General features: G+C 42.2%; 1 protein-coding gene and 1 pseudogene across 1 annotated transcript; both read left to right on the top strand.

Annotated features, from left to right (window-relative positions):
* The first annotated feature begins 683 nt into the window (after nt 1-683).
* On the top strand, nt 684-1,532 carry LOC139564268 (transcription factor BTF3 pseudogene; annotated as a pseudogene).
* A 1,156-nt stretch (nt 1,533-2,688) lies between these two features.
* Nucleotides 2,689-17,122, top strand: LOC139564266 (WD repeat-containing protein 26-like). Its single transcript, XM_071383646.1, has 14 exons — nt 2,689-3,413; nt 5,499-5,598; nt 5,795-5,851; nt 6,809-6,945; nt 7,319-7,416; nt 8,425-8,581; nt 9,174-9,312; nt 9,483-9,623; nt 9,886-10,005; nt 10,119-10,264; nt 10,381-10,459; nt 10,554-10,683; nt 11,009-11,203; nt 13,493-17,122. Exons 1-14 carry the CDS (start codon nt 3,121-3,123, stop codon nt 13,513-13,515), a joined length of 1,815 nt encoding a protein of 604 aa, XP_071239747.1. The 5' UTR covers nt 2,689-3,120; the 3' UTR covers nt 13,516-17,122.
* Nucleotides 17,123-17,235: the final 113 nt, after the last annotated feature.

Genomic DNA, 17,235 nt, shown 5'->3' with positions numbered 1-17,235 from the left:
TACTTTCTTTATTTAGTGTGTTTTGAGTAGGTCTGTTGCCTCCTCTTTGGATAGCGTAAAGTTGTTGCATATGTTGAGAGTGTGACATCTGATCCATTTCATGCAGAAGTTGCAGAACCTAATGAACACTATGTTTAAAAGACGTCTCAACCAATTTTGCTTGCTGAGAAGAGATCCCCTTTTTGATGTAGCTTGAAAAAAACTTAAAGGGGAAACCTGCAATTGCAACTTCCAGTTTTAGACTTTTAAATTAATGATATATATAATCATTAAGTTATGCTACCTGTGGCGGCAGGTAGCCTAGTGGTTCGAGCATTGGGCTATAATTCCTGTGTTGACAAGATAAAAATCTGTCGTTCTTCCCCTGAACAAGGCAGTTAACCCACTGTTCCCCAGTAGGCCATCATTGTAAATAAGAATTTGTTCTTCACTGACTTGCCTAGTTCAATAAAGGTAAAAAATTAAAAAATATATATACCCATTGATTATTGAAGAATATAACAAGTCTCATGACAAGTCTCATGACCTTGGGTCAATTGTTGTACCCCACACGAACTGTAAATATAAGCTCTAAACAATGTAATTTGAAACAAAAGCTGTATAGCCTCAACTTGGTTAATTCTATAATTTTGACGTCATGAATGGTCAGCCCTTGCATCCATAGCTCTTGTCCATGGATCTTGCTCCCCGCGTGTGTGCGCTGCTAGTGTGCAGGTCAGTTAGGAGCTCTAAAATACCTTATTTCCTCCACTGTTTCTGCCATTCTTCAACGACACAAGATGAAAGAAATAATAATGAATCAAGAAAAACTTGCCAAACTTCAGGCACAAGTCCGCATCGGTGGCAAGGGCACTGCTCGCAGAAAGAAGAAGGTTGTGCACAGAACTGCAACTGCAGATGACAAGAAACTTCAGTTCTCCCTAAAGAAACTAGGAGTCATCTCTGGCATTGAAGAGGTGAACATGTTCACGAACCAGGGGACAGTGATCCACTTCAACAACCCCAAAGTGCAGGCCTCCCTGGCAGCCAACACCTTCACCATCACTGGCCACGCCGAGACCAAGCAGCTGACAGAGATGCTCCCCAGCATCCTCAACCAGCTGGGAGCAGACAGTCTGACTAGCCTCCGGAGACTGGCTGAGGCTCTGCCCAAACAGGCTGGAGATGGAAAAGCACCAATCGCCCCCATAGAGGAGGAAGATGATGATGTTCCAGATCTGGTGGAGAATTTTGACGAGGCTTCCAAGGATGAGGCAAACTAAAGGAAACAACAGACCTTCAGGAGAGTCTCAACAGGACTTGACTAGGCCGTGGGGTGGAGTGGGCACAAGGCGTTATTTTTCTTTCTTGCCACCCGATTTTCCAAATGCTATTTTGTGCACTACTGTCCGTGTCCAGTTTGAGAGTCAGTGGGAGATTGTATGTACGTTACTGTATATTGTCTCTCTGAGGTTTGAGGTGTTGCTGAACCTTATTTATTTGTAGTCTGGCTGAAACCATAATATCTGGAATAAACATTTTGCTATTGTCAACTTAAAAAAATAATAATAATAATAATAATTAAAAAAAATTGCTTGTCTATGAATTTGAGAGTGGTTGCATTTGGTTACAGTGGTTACATACAGGAGACACCTGAAACCCCACCTCTTTAAGGAATACCTAGGATAGGATAAAGTAATCCTTCTAACCCCCCCCCTTAAAAGAGTTAGATGCACTATTGTAAAGTGGTTGTTCCACTGGATATCATAAGGTGAATGCACCAATTTGTAAGTCGCTCTGGATAAGAGCGTCTGCTAAATGACTTAAATGTAAATGTAAATGTAATACAGCAGCAGGACGGTCACGGTTATTGTTAGAACTGCAGATTTACCCTTTTATCGTAAACAAGTTATCATTTTCCCAAGAGAAAATTAATCAAAATATAAAACAAAATATAAAAAGGTCTATTAACTTGTGAAACAAAGTTGGATGGCTCCTTGCGAACTGTGTGAAGACCATTTCTTCCTAACAAAGACCGTAATTAATTTGCCAGAATTTTACATTATTATGACATAACATTGAGGGTTGTGCAACGTAACAGCAAATTTAGACTTAGGGTTGCCACCGGTTCGATAAAATACGGAACGGTTCTGTATTTCAGTGAAAGAAAACAGTTTTGTTTTCGAAATGATAGTTTCCGGATTTGACCATATTAATGACCTAAGTCTCGTATTTCTGTGTGTTTATTATATTATAATTAAGTCTATGATTTGATATTTGATAGAGCAGTCTGACTGGGCAGCGGTAGGCAGCAGCAGGCTCATAAGCATCCATTCAAACAGCACTTTCCTGCGTTTGCCAGCAGCTCTTTGCAATGCTTGAAGCACAGCTCTGTTTATGACTTAAAGCCTATCAACTCCCGAGATTAGGCTGGCAATAGTGCCTATAAGAACATCCAATAGTCAAAGGTCTATGAAATACAAATGGTATAGAGAAAAATAGTCTTATAATAACTACAACCTAAAACGTCTTAACTGGGAATATTGAAGACTCATGTTAAAAGGAACCACCAGCTTTCATATGTTCTCATGTTCTGAGCAAGGAACTTAAATGTTAGCTTTTTTACATTGCACATATTGCACTTTTACTTTCTTCTCCACTTTTACTTTCTTCTTCTCAATATATATCGATATTCATACTGAACTTCAAGGGCGCCACAAATGGACTACCCGGACACAAGGTAGTGTCGGAATTTCCGGTGACGTCATTGCGTCTCAATATCGATAATGGATCTGCAGCTGTTTGGAGAGCAACAATAACAAGAGAAGCTCCGCGATAAAACGAGTTATTGTCTCGTCTCTGACACCTTTGCCAGCCCCAACTTGACATCATTCTGTCACCAACGCCATTGGCGAATTAACTCTGGCCTCCGCTTCCTCCGACTCGGAAACCGGCGGAGCGTCGCCGCCACCGCGGAAGAAATACCGAGCTTCGGTGGTGGAGGGAGCAGGGGAGCTTGGGGCTGCAATTGGGTCAGCGGCCCTGTCTACAGTTGTGGGGATTTTAACTTTTCCCAATTCACCCGTTGCTCCTGTCATTCGATTAAATCCGCACAGTGTAGCCCACATCTACATTAATAACATGCAGGCCAACGGGGCAGGACAGGGTCAAGATTCGGAGCTGTCCTGCCTAAACAACAGTACGCAAAACGGAGAGTCGTCCTCCGCCGGGGGAGCTCACACTAACGTTAATGGACTATCCACAACAAACAATGGGAACTCTGTCAGTAACAACATCGGTATCCCAGCCCCAGCAGCATCCAACAACACCGTGTCTTCGGATGCAAACTCCGTGAAAAAGAAGAAACGTCTTTCTCAGTCAGAGGAAGATGTCATTAGACTTATAGGGCAACATTTACACGATTTAGGACTTAAGTAAGTAACGTTTGCTAACTTTCTAGCTAGCTGTCAGCTGATGCTAAATCATGTCCTTCATAATAACCGCGAATAAAGCAAGTCATCATGTTGACAGCGACTAGTTCGGTGAGATAAATAGAGGAGTTTTGTAGAGGTAAAATTGAATAGAGCACGGGGTCCTATAGAAAATTGATGAAGGGAGAAAGATGGCCCGTTATTGCACAATTTAGCTGATCTTGGTAGTAAGCTATCTAACGTTAACTGTTACTTTGGGGTCCAGAAATGTGACTTCATGAAATGACAAGAATATATATATATATATATAGAGGTCGACCGATGATATCGGTTATTGGGGGACCATAAAAAGCCGATACCGATTGATCGACCCGGTTTTTATTTATATATATATATATATGTATATGTGTGTAATAATGACAATTATAACAATACTGAGTGAACGATAAACACTTATTTTAACTTAATATAATACACAAATAAAATCAATTTAGTCTCAAATAATGAAACATGTTCAACTTGGTTAAAATTATACAAAAACACAGTGTTGGAGAAGAAAGTAAAAGTGCAATATGTGCAATGTAAAAAAGCTAACATTTAAGTTCCTTGCTCAGAACATGAGAACATATGAAAGCTGGTGGTTCCTTTTAACATGAGTCTTCAATATTCCCAGTTAAGACGTTTTAGGTTGTAGTTATTATAAGACTATTTTTCTCTATACCATTTGTATTTCATAGACCTTTGACTATTGGATGTTCTTATAGGCACTATTGCCAGCCTAATCTCGGGAGTTGATAGGCTTTAAGTCATAAACAGAGCTGTGCTTCAAGCATTGCAAAGAGCTGCTGGCAAACGCAGGAAAGTGCTGTTTGAATGGATGCTTATGAGCCTGCTGCTGCCTACCGCTGCCCAGTCAGACTGCTCTATCAAATATCAAATCATAGACTTAATTATAATATAATAAACACACAGAAATACGAGCCTTAGGTCATTAATATGGTCAAATCCGGAAACTATCATTTCGAAAACAAAACTGTTTTCTTTCACTGAAATACAGAACCGTTCCGTATTTTATCGAACCGGTGGCAACCCTAAGTCTAAATTTGCTGTTACGTTGCACAACCCTCAATGTTATGTCATAATAATGTAAAATTCTGGCAAATTAATTACGGTCTTTGTTAGGAAGAAATGGTCTTCACACAGTTCGCAAGGAGCCATCCAACCGCTACATATACTGACTCTTCTTACACTGAACGCAAGAGAAGTGACACAATTTCAGGCACTGCATTGTTTATATGCAACGCAGGACAAACTAGTTAAACTGGTAATATCATCAACTATGTATAGTTAACTAGTGATTGTTTCGATTGATTGTTTTTTATAAGATAAGTTTAACGCCAGCTAGCAACTTACCATAGCTCCTTGCTGCTTGCACTCGCATAACAGATGGTCAGCCTGCCACGCAGTCTCCTCGTGGATTGCAATATAATCGGCCATAATCGGCATCCAAAAATGCTGACTACGGATTGTTATAAAAACTTGAAATCGGCCCTAATTAATCGGCCATTCCGATTAATCGGTCGGCCTCTAATATATATATATATATATATATATATATTGTTTTAAGTGTATTTAAAAAATATGCTTACAATGACATTACTCTTGCGAGTTGCCAAGACCAAGGAAACTGGAAAATCTAGTCCAGAATACTTTGAGAATGTTTGGTTATTTGATAGTATTTGCATGTCAGTCAAGCCACAAGATCACGTGAAATCGATCTGTTTTCATTAAGAATTTAGAAAATTGAACGGTCATCATATTTGCCTCCAACTTTAAAGATATGTCTACGTATTTGATACAGCACAAGTCGAATTGTTTAGGACTTTGGCAAGTCATTGATAAAGATACAATGATCACCCTATCAGGCATTGTGATATTGTACTTGACCAAGTAATAAGTTAGTAAACATGATTCAAATGAATTACTTCTTTATCGTTGAATTCCTCTACATAAAATAATGCTATTTGACTCTCCTTTTGCAAATACTTAGTATTTTTCCTTTGCACATGCTCTCCCTCTCATCTACAGTCAGACAGTGGACCTGTTGATGCAGGAGTCTGGCTGCAGACTGGAGCATCCCTCTGCCACAATGTTCCGCAACCATGTGGTGGAAGGAGAGTGGGACAAGGTGATGAAACCATTTGAGATGTTTTTATTTTTAGTCATCTAACGTTAGAGGTACACAACGCATCTATTCTACATGTTGACTCATTTTATTAATTTCTCTCAAACTTTTTAAACAACAATTTCGCTTATTAAGTTGAAATGTACAGTAGTTAGAAAACAGAAAATAACCAGTGTCTATTTTTTTTGATTGAATATAGGCTGAAAGTGACCTGAATGAGCTGAAAGCATTGATGCATTCTCCAAGTGCTATTGTGGTGAGCCCAACAGTGCTACAGTTAGTGCTGAGTTATTGGTGCATTTAGAGGTCGGTTTCATTTAGATTATATATCAAATAATCACTGTTTTCAATTATTGTTTTTAACATTAAATGCACTATGCAGTATGTGGGTTGAATGCTGTAACAACACAGAAAAAAACAATTAATAAAAGTCCCATGATGGTAGTGACTGCCCATTACTGCTTATCACTTATTAACCATAATGTATTCACATTTAATAAAATATTTCAGTTGTATTGTATTTTACATTTGTTTTAGGCCTATTTGATGGCAATTATTTAATTCCACGTCATCTCTGTAGAGCTGATGCTTATGCTGTCTGACAAAATCACTATTTTAGTAGTTCTTCACAGTAAATAAGGCATAATTTTATGACTGCTGAATACCAACTATCAATCTTAGATGATGTATTTTCAGGTATCGATACCTCACGAAGTAACTGCTCTCTATCCCTCTTGATTGTGTGTTCTCTCTCTCTCTCTCTCTCTCTCTCTCGATTATGGTCATTGTAGGTAATTACCATGTGTTCTGCACAAAACTATGTAGAATATTGACCTGTTGGAAACTCCCTACTACATTGCGCAGTTCGGGCTTGATCTGATTTATCTCTAGAGAAACTGCGCATTGCGCTCACAGAAAAAAACATGAATAAAATGGAATTCAAAAAATTGAACTGACAGCTTTCAATGAGTTGTTTAAAAAGTGAAAAATAACCAACATTTCGGTTAATCACTCAGCACTAGCTACAGTAGAATGCGGACAAGACATTGACACCTATTGCTTGTCAGAGTAAAAGAGTAGGATGTGTAGGCTACATTTTCCTCATAGACAAACCATTTTTGATATGTTTTAAGATGCAAGTGCTTAACTCATAATGCACTCATATTTGTACATGTCCTTTCCTCCCCTGCCCGTCTTATTTTCTCCTCTATAGCGGATGAAGTTCCTGCTCCTGCAGCAGAAGTACCTGGAGTATCTGGAGGATGCCAAGATCCTGGAGGCGCTGCAGGTCCTGAGAGCTGAGCTCACTCCCCTCAAGTACAACACAGAGCGCATCCACATCCTCAGCGGGTAGCTACCTCTGATCAACAGTCCTAATGCCCTACCCCACCCTAAAGAAATGGCCTAGATCACAGAGCTAAGCCTCTTTTGAAATTGAAACCGCTGTCACTTGTAGTTCCTTTTAAAAGGAATTTGATCCATCTCCATTGCAATGTGTGACAACTAACTATTCCATCAGTGAGGAGTGTTTGTGTTGGAGTACAGCCAATCCTCATTCAGTATACTCGATGGTATGGGATTTGATTATAGACACATTTTTGGCTCCACTTTGAATTTGAGCTGATTTTGAGTGAGCTAGAATAGCGGGATTCCTTGTCTGTCTTCGCGGTGCTGGGGCTGAGTCCTGCAGGGCAGCCTAATGCTGATGTCATTTATTTCCCAGGTACCTGATGTGCAGCCATGCAGAGGAACTGAGAGCAAAGGCAGAGTGGGAGGGTAAAGGCACTGCCTCCCGCACTAAACTCCTGGACAAGTTACAGAGTGAGTGTCATCTTCCACGCACACATACACACCCGCACATACACATCTCACACACACACGCCCACGTATACACACCCACACATACACATACACATCTCACACACACATCCCACACATACACATCTCACACACACACGCCCACGTATACACACCCACACATACACACCCACACATACACATCTCACACACACATCCCACACATACACATACACATCTCACACACACACCCCACACATACACATCTCACACACACACACACGCATACACATACACGCCCACATATACACACCCACACATACACACCCACACATACCACGTACTCACATACCACATCCTCACATTCAGCCTTCCCCCCAGTTTTGTTTAAGATGAGTGCACCTTTATTATCAAATGAATTCCTCTTGTTGGGTTCTGAGAATATGAAATGTACTTATTCATGTCACTGAGGGAGAGAGGGGAATGTATAATGTTTACATTCTGTACGGATATATTATTGTTAGCCATCAGGGATCCTATGGGAAGAAAAAAGACACAGTCTGGTACGAGTCAACATGACAGCCGTGAGTTGGGGAGGAGTGAGCACTTTGGGGCAGAGGTCAGATGAAGTGAGGAAGTACAGATATCACTAAGGTTCTGTCTAGCAACAGAGATGCATTGGCTGTTCAGATGTGCAGGAGGAGACTCAGCATAGGAGAAAGGGTTAAATGTCAGTGCTTGTGTGAATGTCTTCTGTCTTATGCAGCTGTATCGACCCAATGGGTGAATAAACTTGGTTTGAGCTTTATTAAGCGTCCGTGAGTTTTAATAGGTTCATTTAGAACCTGAAACTCCAGATTTGAAACAGAATTGATGGCCTTTAAACACAGATATTTTGTTCCTCTTCTTTTCCGAGTGACATTTTAAGAATAGACTTTCTTTTCAACAATTTATCTCTCTCCCTCTCTCTTTGTTCCCCTCATTCCTATCTTATCACACTGTGCCTCATTCCCTCTCTTCTCCTGTCTGTAGCGTACCTGCCTCCCTCTGTGATGCTGCCTCCGCGCCGGCTGCAGACCCTGCTGAGGCAGGCTGTGGAGCTGCAGAGAGAGCGCTGCCTCTACCACAACACCAAACTGGACAGCGGCCTGGACTCTGTGTCCCTCCTCCTGGACCACGCCTGCAGCCGGTAAGGCTCTTCATTCTATACTCTGTCTGTATTTGTCTGTCCTTCCTGTGCTGTGGAGCTGCAGAGAGAGCGCTGCCTCTACCACAACACCAAACTGGACAGCGGCCTGGACTCTGTGTCCCTCCTCCTGGACCACGCCTGCAGCCGGTAAGGCTCTTCATTCTATACTCTGTCTGTATTTGTCTGTCCTTCCTGTGTTCATTCCCTTCATTTGGCCGTCAACATTGCCTTGCCTGGGACCTCAGCTGTAGTTGTAATGGTCTTACTTCCCAGGAATAGTTTGTTTTGCTTCTATTGTGGTTGTTACGTCACAAGATTGCATGTCTAGATTGTATGTATTCACGCGCCATTAACTAACGTTCGTTTTCTGACGTTCACATTTTCTAATGGAAGTGAAGTGCTTCATTTAAACCAATGCAAAAAAACCTTAGCGCATTGCCACTATCTGCCCTGGATTTTTTTTAAATGTATTAGCTACCCACGCTAGCTGGGTAGAACGTTCAGGGTGATAAGGTCTATACCTGGAATCAACAAAACCTTATTCTCTCCTATATGTCCTCTCTCCCTGACGTCTGAGTGTTGTTATCTACAGGAAACAGTTCCCTTGCTACACCCAGCAGATCCTCACCGAACACTGCAATGAAGTGTGGTTCTGCAAGTTCTCCAATGACGGCACCAAACTGGCAACGGGATCCAAAGACACCACAGTCATCGTGTGGCATGTCAACACAGTAGGAGCCTTTCATCATTACAGATGAACCATGATCATGCTGATAAGTGTATCAGGTTTTAGTAAACCGAGCATAAGAGGGGGGGTTTCAAAGGGGTGGCGGAGGCGGGAAGATGTGAACTTTGGGGGGAAATGATTAGCTGAGGTGATAGCTGTGCTGCTGATTGACAGGAGAGTCACCAGTTGAAGCTGATGAAGACTCTCGAGGGCCACGCCTACGGTGTCTCATACCTGGCCTGGAGCCCTGATGACACTTACTTGATTGCCTGTGGCCCCGATGACTGCTCAGAGCTGTGGCTGTGGAACGTACAGGTAACGTTGGATCGACTTTTTATCCGGAATGCTTGTTGTTCGAAAGATCAAAAGTCCTCTACAAAGTTCTGTTCCTTAATGATTGTGTTGCGGGTAAATTAGAGATGACTTCCACATCTTACTCTCACCAGGATGGAAATGGTAGTTGTTATTGTCATGTTATTACTAGGCATTAAAAAAAAGGTTACATTTTTTTTTTTTTTTATTTTTATTTTTAAATGTCCCCCCTGCTCACTCACGCATGTCTCTTGTCATTGGCCAGACGGGTGAGTTGCGGACAAAGATGAGCCAATCACACGAGGACAGTCTGACCAGTGTGGCCTGGAATCCAGACGGCAAGCGCTTCGTCACCGGAGGCCAGAGGGGCCAGTTCTACCAGTGTGTGAGTGTCTTCTATCAGGGTGTGACCTGTTCGTTCCCAGCATAAGGGCAGATTGAGCTATTGTGTGTGTTGGACTAATCAGTGCATTGAGGTTGATATAACCTTATCCCCAGGATCTGGACGGTAACCTGCTGGACTCGTGGGAAGGAGTAAGGGTTCAGTGCCTGTGGTGCCTGGGTGACACTCGCACCGTCCTGGCATCAGACACACACCAGCGTATCCGTGGTTACAACTTTGAGGACCTTACGGACAGAAACATGTGAGTTAGTCCCATCCATTGTCGTATCTAATCATTGTTTCTATACGCACGAGGCCCATCCTGTGCTTCTGCAAGTTCTGTCATTTTAATTTTGTGTTTGTGCTCCCCTTCCATAGAGTCCAGGAGGACCATCCAATCATGTCTTTCACAGTTTCAAAGAACGGGAGGTTAGCTCTGCTGAATGTGGCTACTCAGGTGAGTGGTTTGGCTTTTCTTTGGGGGGGGGGTTTGGTTCGGATTATGCCGAGCTGTCTGAGAGTGCACCGGTCAATATTCTGTCTGTCTGTAGGGTGTGCACCTGTGGGACCTACATGACCGGGTGCTGGTGAGGAAGTATCAGGGCGTGACACAGGGCTTCTACACCATCCACTCCTGCTTTGGAGGACACAACGAAGACTTCATCGCCAGTGGGAGTGAGGGTAAGGCCACGTCCCCTTCTAAGTCGATCTCATCTGAGTCCAAATTATGCTTTGACATTACTTTCAGTACTATTTGTAAACCTGTCGGTATAACCACACGAACTCACTCACATCAGGGAAGTTTTATTAGCTCATGCAACGGAAAACGTTTTCAAACCGTTTGCAAAGGAAAATTAACGTTTATTTTTGGAAGGCCAGGTAGTCCCTCCTTGTTTTCGGTCTGTTTTCTTCCATTTGTTGCCTAATGAACATGGCCCAGGAAAAGGTAGAGAGGAGAATATGTAACACTCGCATGGTCTGGTTTATACTGTGTGTCCATCTACAGATCACAAAGTGTACATCTGGCACAGGCGCAGTGAGCTGCCCATCGCAGAGTTGACAGGTCATACCCGTACAGTGAACTGTGTGAGCTGGAATCCTGTAGTGCCCGGTCTCCTGGCCAGCGCTTCAGACGACGGTACGGTCCGAATCTGGGGTCCCGCCCCTTTCCTTGATGTCCAAGACGCTGAGGGGCTAAACGGTACAGATATATTTTACTGGTCATCATACTTTTAACTAGTGGTCCCTCATTATATCTGCCATATGTTTTTAGGTTCAGTGTCTATTATTACCATAGCCTCTACTCTGTAATTATGAGACAAAATGTGGTGTAAAAGACCATTTGTAGGTTTTTAAGTCTATTGTGTAGGGGTGGACCAAGAAGAAAAGGTACTATACATGCAAATGCTCTGCTATTATGAACTCTACATATAGCATTGTTGGGAGATTTAGAAAGCCATAGTCAATCAATCAACAATGTAACAAAAATATTTATCTTACAATATGTAGATTCTATAGGATTAGACCGGTTCAGATTTTATGTGAACAGCACAGAAATCATGAGGGCGGTTTACGGCGATAGGTGGGATGGACTGAGAGTAGCTGAGGTGTGGTTTTAAAAGCTCATGTTCTATAATAGTTATGACTGACAGCGCAATGTATAAGTACTATTCTATATAGATGTAATGTACACTGCTCAAAAAAATAAAGGGAACACTTAAACAACACAATGTAACTCCAAGTCAATCACACTTCTGTGAAATCAAACTGTCCACTTAGGAAGCAACACTGATTGACAATAAATTTCACATGCTGTTGTGCAAATGGAATAGACAAAAGGTGGAAATTATAGGCAATTAACAAGACACCCCCAATAAAGGAGTGATTCTGCAGGTGGTGACCACAGACCACTTCTCAGTTCCTATGCTTCATGGCTGATGTTTTGGTCACTTTTGAATGCTGGCAGTGCTCTCACTCTAGTGGTAGCATGAGACGGAGTCTACAACCCACACAAGTGGCTCAGGTAGTGCAGCTCATCCAGGATGGCACATCAATGCGAGCTGTGGCAAGAAGGTTTGCTGTGTCTGTCAGCGTAGTGTCCAGATCATGGAGGCGCTACCAGGAGACAGGCCAGTACATCAGGAGACGTGGAGGAGGCCGTAGGAGGGCAACAACCCAGCAGCAGGACCGCTACCTCCGCCTTTGAGCAGGAGGAGCACTGCCAGAGCACTGCAAAATGACCTCCAGCAGGCCACAAATGTGCATGTGTCAGCATATGGTCTCACAAGGGCTCTGAGGATCTCATCTCGGTACCTAATGGCAGTCAGGCTACCTCTGGCGAGCACATGGAGGGCTGTGCGGCCCCACAAAGAAATGCCACCCCACACCATGACTGACCCACCGCCAAACCGGTCATGCTGGAGGATGTTGCAGGCAGCAGAACGTTCTCCACGGCGTCTCCAGACTCTGTCACGTCTGTCACATGTGCTCATGTGCTCAGTGTGAACCTGCTTTCATCTGTGAAGAGCACAGGGCGCCAGTGGCGAATTTGCCAATATTGGTGTTCTCTGGCAAATGCCAAACGTCCTGCACGGTGTTGGGCTGTAAGCACAACCCCCACCTGTGGACGTCGGGCCCTCATACCACACTCATGGAGTCTGTTTCTGATCGTTTGAGCAGACACATGCACATTTGTGGCCTGCTGGAGGTCATTTTGCAGGGCTCTGGCAGTGCTCCTCCTGCTCAAAGGCGGAGGTAGCGGTCCTGCTGCTGGGTTGTTGCCCTCCTACGGCCTCCTCCACGTCTCCTGATGTACTGGCCTGTCTCCTGGTAGCGCCTCCATGCTCTGGACACTACGCTGACAGACACAGCAAACCTTCTTGCCACAGCTCGCATTGATGTGCCATCCTGGATGAGCTGCACTACCTGAGCCACTTGTGTGGGTTGTAGACTCCGTCTCATGCTACCACTAGAGTGAGAGCACCGCCAGCATTCAAAAGTGACCAAAACATCAGCCAGGAAGCATAGGAACTGAGAAGTGGTCTGTGGTCACCACCTGCAGAATCACTCCTTTATTGGGGGTGTCTTGTTAATTGCCTATAATTTCCACATTTTGTCTATTCCATTTGCACAACAGCATGTGAAATTTATTGTCAATCAGTGTTGCTTCCTAAGTGGACAGTTTGATTTCACAGAAGTGTGATTGACTTGGAGTTACATTGTGTTGTTTAAGTGTTCCCTTTATTTTTTTGAGCAGTGTATATAAAAAATATCAAATTATTTTATTCTTGCTATGTAACTACTTTAAAAAGAAATGTATGTAAAACGTGTATGTAAAATGTGTGTAGACTGCATGTAACAACAACATTTTTAAAAACTGTAAAAACAAAGTTTATTTTTGTAGTCCAAAGAAGGGGATGGGCAAAAATAAATGTTAAAAAAAATAAACTATAAATGAAAATGCTCTTCTGTTTCTCTCTCTCCCTGAAAGAATGTTGTAACATGGACAGCTGATGGTGACCTTGGAGCAGAAGACACTACTTCTCGAATCCAGGAGAACAACACTAGACTCTAACGAATGAAGCAGAGAAACTATTGCGTTTTGACAGCCGCTTTCTGGAGGTTTGGCTCTGGGGCTGTGGCAGGTGATAACGTCACACACACGGAGATGTCAGACAAATCACATAAATTAACTGATTACCCAGCAGCCACCTTGACTGTGACCTCCCACCTCCTCTTACCTGTCTCCCACCTTCTCTTACCTGTGTGGCTCACAGTGTCTGATGTCTGCACCTGTGTTCAGCCAGGCCCCATCCTCTTTTGTCTCGGAGCTAACCCCAGGACTGCCACCTTTCACCTGCCTCGTTGAGAGTTTATTATTTATTATTGATAATATTATTTATTGTCATGATTAGTACGTTGATATATATATATAGAGAGGGCTGTAGTGGTGGAGAGTGGTAAGGGTATATATAGTGCTGTGAAACTATTTGCCCCCTTTCTAATTGTCTCCTTTTGCATATTTTTGATACTGAATGTTATCAGATCTTCAACCAAAACCGAATATTAGATCAAGGGAACCTGAGTGAATAAATAACACAACCGTTACATACTTATTTCAGAAACAAAGTTATGCAACACCCAATGCCCCTGTTTGAAAAAGTAATTGCCCCCTTACACTCAGTAGCTGGTTGTGCCACCTTGACCTACAATGACTCGAACCAAACGTTTCCTGTAGTCGTTAATTCGTTTCTCATGTCGCTGTGGAGGAATTTTGGCCCACTCTTCCATGCAGAACTGCTTTAACTCAGTGACATTTGTGGGTTTTCAAGCATGAACTGCTAGTTTCAAATCCTGCCACAACATCTCAATTGGGATTAGGTCTGGACTTTGACTAGGCCATTCCAAAACTTCAAATTTGTTTCTTTTTAGCCATTTTCATGTAGGCTTGATTGTGTGTTTTGGATCATGTCTTGCTGCATGACCCAGCTGCGTTTCAGCTTCAGCTCACGGACGGATAGCCTGCCAATCTCCTGTAGAATTCTCTGATACAGAGCGGAATTCATGGTTTGTTCTATTAAGGCAAGTCACCCAGGTCCTGAGGCAGCAAAGCATCCCCAAACTATCACACTACCACCATCATGCTTAAGGTTTTTATTGTGGAATGCCGTGTTTGGTTTTCGTCAGGCGTAATTGGACCCATGTCTTCATATAAGTTCTACTTTTGAAAATTCTGTCCATAGAACATTCTTCCAAGAGTCTTGATGATCATCCACATACTTTTTGGCAAACTTGAGTCAACTTTTTGGATGAGAAGGGTCCCATTATGTCCTGCGAAACACTGCATTCCACAGTAAGAAACTCATACCAACGGTCAAGCATGGTGGTGGTAGTGTGATGGTTTGGGGATGCTTTGCTGCCTCAGGACCTGGACGACTTGCCTTAATAGAAGGAACCATGAATTCTGTTCTGTATCAGAGAATTCTACAGGAGAATATCAGGCCATTGGTCTGTGAGCTGAAGCTGAAGGGCAGCTGGGTCATGCAGCAAGGCAATGATCCAAAACACACAATCAAGTCTACATGAAAATGGTTCAAAAGTAACAAATTTGTCGTTTTGGAATGGATTAGTCAAAGTCCAGACTTAATCCCAATTGAGATGACACGAGCAGTTCATGCTTGAAAACCCCAAAATGTCGCTGAGTTAAAGCAGTTCTGCGTGCAAGAGTGGGTGAAAATTCCTCACAGCGATGTGAGAGACTGATCAACAACTACAGGAAGTATTTGGTTGCAGTCATTGCAGCTAAAGGTGGCACAACCAGTTATGGAGTGTAAGGGGGCAATTGCTTTTTCACACAGGGGAATTGGATGTTGCATTACTTTGTTAATACATTTTTTTTGTAAACTCAGGTTCCCTTCATCTAATATTAGGTTTTGGTTGAAGATTTGATATCGTTCGCTATCAAAAATATGCAAAAATAGAGAAAATCAGAAAGGGGGCAAATATATATCACGGCACTATATATCTATGTTTCTCTTCCAACAGGAAAGTCATTCTTTGGGGGGTTTATTCATTGCTGCCTCTAATAAACGTCTCAACGTATGAGATTGTGGTTTTCACACTCTGGAAATAATTACGTTTTTTTTATTTCACCTCAAACTTTTAGCTATTTTTAAATGATAGGACTTACGGGCATTTTAACTGAATCGGATGGATATAAAATACACAAATCTAAGTGAATCTCGGAGATGCTTCTATGGTTATGATGATTACGTTTGTTTAGTGTTTTTCTTTTTTAACACAGTAAAATACCCTTTTAAATTGGATGTAGCTTTGTTTCCCCGAATTGGTGGGATGGTGAGATTGATGTGCATGTCGCTTAGGCCTCACTGCTGCCAGAAGAAACCATTTTGACAACCTGTGGTTCACAGCTAAATAGCATTTGATTATATGGTGGCTATGCTCTTACTCTTCAGAGTCCTTGCTAGACCTAGTGAAGCACGTGCTGAGGCTAACTTTCTAATGGGAACGTTTAGGAGGTTATAGTTGTGGAGAGGTTAGGTAGTGGGGAAGGAATTGCTTCAACTTGCTGTATCACCCTTAACAGCAATGGGGTTGACTCTGGGTTTTCCTTGACTTTGATCTCATTTGTGTGTCCACCATTGTGCTGTTTTCATTTGACCTCCATTTCCCTCTTCTCTCCTTGCCTCTCACTTGTTCCCTTCTCTCCTGTCCCTCACCTTTATCGCTTACGTTTTTGGTGTATCCACTTTTTTCTCTAGCTGTGGTGAAATTAGCATTTATTTGCTGCTTTGTTTGTTTTTCATTTTCCTGATTTATGTATTCAATACAGGCTGACATAAGTTTTTTTCAGACATTTTATCTGTTTTTAATGGCTTTTGTGAATTTTGTTACTATCGTTTTCTGTTTCATTTATCACTTCATCTCATTTTCCCCGTACTATCATTGGCCTCTTCAACCATTTCTTTTTCTATACGTTAATTTATTTTACCACAATTCATCATGTATGTGTAATGCATTTGTACACAAGTGTATCAGATAATTATGAACATGTACAAATTGTTCCTGTTGGATGGTCAAGCAAAATAAGCTTTTCTGATATGGTATGCTCTTTATATCTGTATATGTTATGGTATGTATAATGAGATCGTGTAAGAACAGTATATAGGCTAAGCATTTTTCTGTGACACAGATCTCCCCTGCATCAGGCGAGCGCCTGCCCACAGGTCATTACAGCCACCACCAGCTTGTTCTGTTACAGAAGACTGATAGATATTTAAAAAAATGTATACACACGCCACACACCTCAGTACAGATCAAACACTAAAACAATCACAGATGTGGTGTTCTAGGTTCAGCTTATGCAACTTCTTGTTCTTTTGAGACTTCCCTTATTTTGGGGCTTCTTATTTCCCCACTCCTTGCCGTCAACGCTTGGCGAGGTGAGAAGCCGTTATTAGGTTTGTTTGTTAGCGGCCAGGTTCGGAAGAATCCATTTTGCATTTAAATGTGTTATTAAAAAAAGTGATTGTACTGTTACGTAATGTTGTGTAGGAGAAGATATGTATGCATATTTTCAATAAAGCATTCAGGGTTTTAAGGCCGTGAGTGATGGCTTTAATGATTAGCAGCTTACGAAACACAGCCACAGAAATTATTATATTCTCAGAACATGCATAAGTCTTCCGAGGTTTTCACTTTGTATTAGCCCTA

This window comes from Salvelinus alpinus, chromosome 35 (genome assembly GCF_045679555.1).
Source record: "Salvelinus alpinus chromosome 35, SLU_Salpinus.1, whole genome shotgun sequence".
NCBI lineage: Eukaryota > Metazoa > Chordata > Actinopteri > Salmoniformes > Salmonidae > Salvelinus > Salvelinus alpinus.
Note: the sequence above shows the minus strand (reverse complement) of the source record. Positions and strands in the feature narration are given on the sequence as shown.

What these genes read in the sequence shown, in the direction of transcription:
- LOC139564266 (XM_071383646.1), top strand. Translation starts at nt 3,121, where the DNA reads ATGCAGGCCAACGGGGCAGGACAGGGTCAAGATTCGGAGCTGTCCTGC. An exon ending in CTGGACCACGCCTGCAGCCG is followed by an intron (nt 8,582 to 9,173) that starts GTAAGGCTCTTC and finishes TGTTATCTACAG; the next exon opens with GAAACAGTTCCCTTGCTACA. An exon ending in TCGTGTGGCATGTCAACACA is followed by an intron (nt 9,313 to 9,482) that starts GTAGGAGCCTTT and finishes GCTGATTGACAG; the next exon opens with GAGAGTCACCAGTTGAAGCT.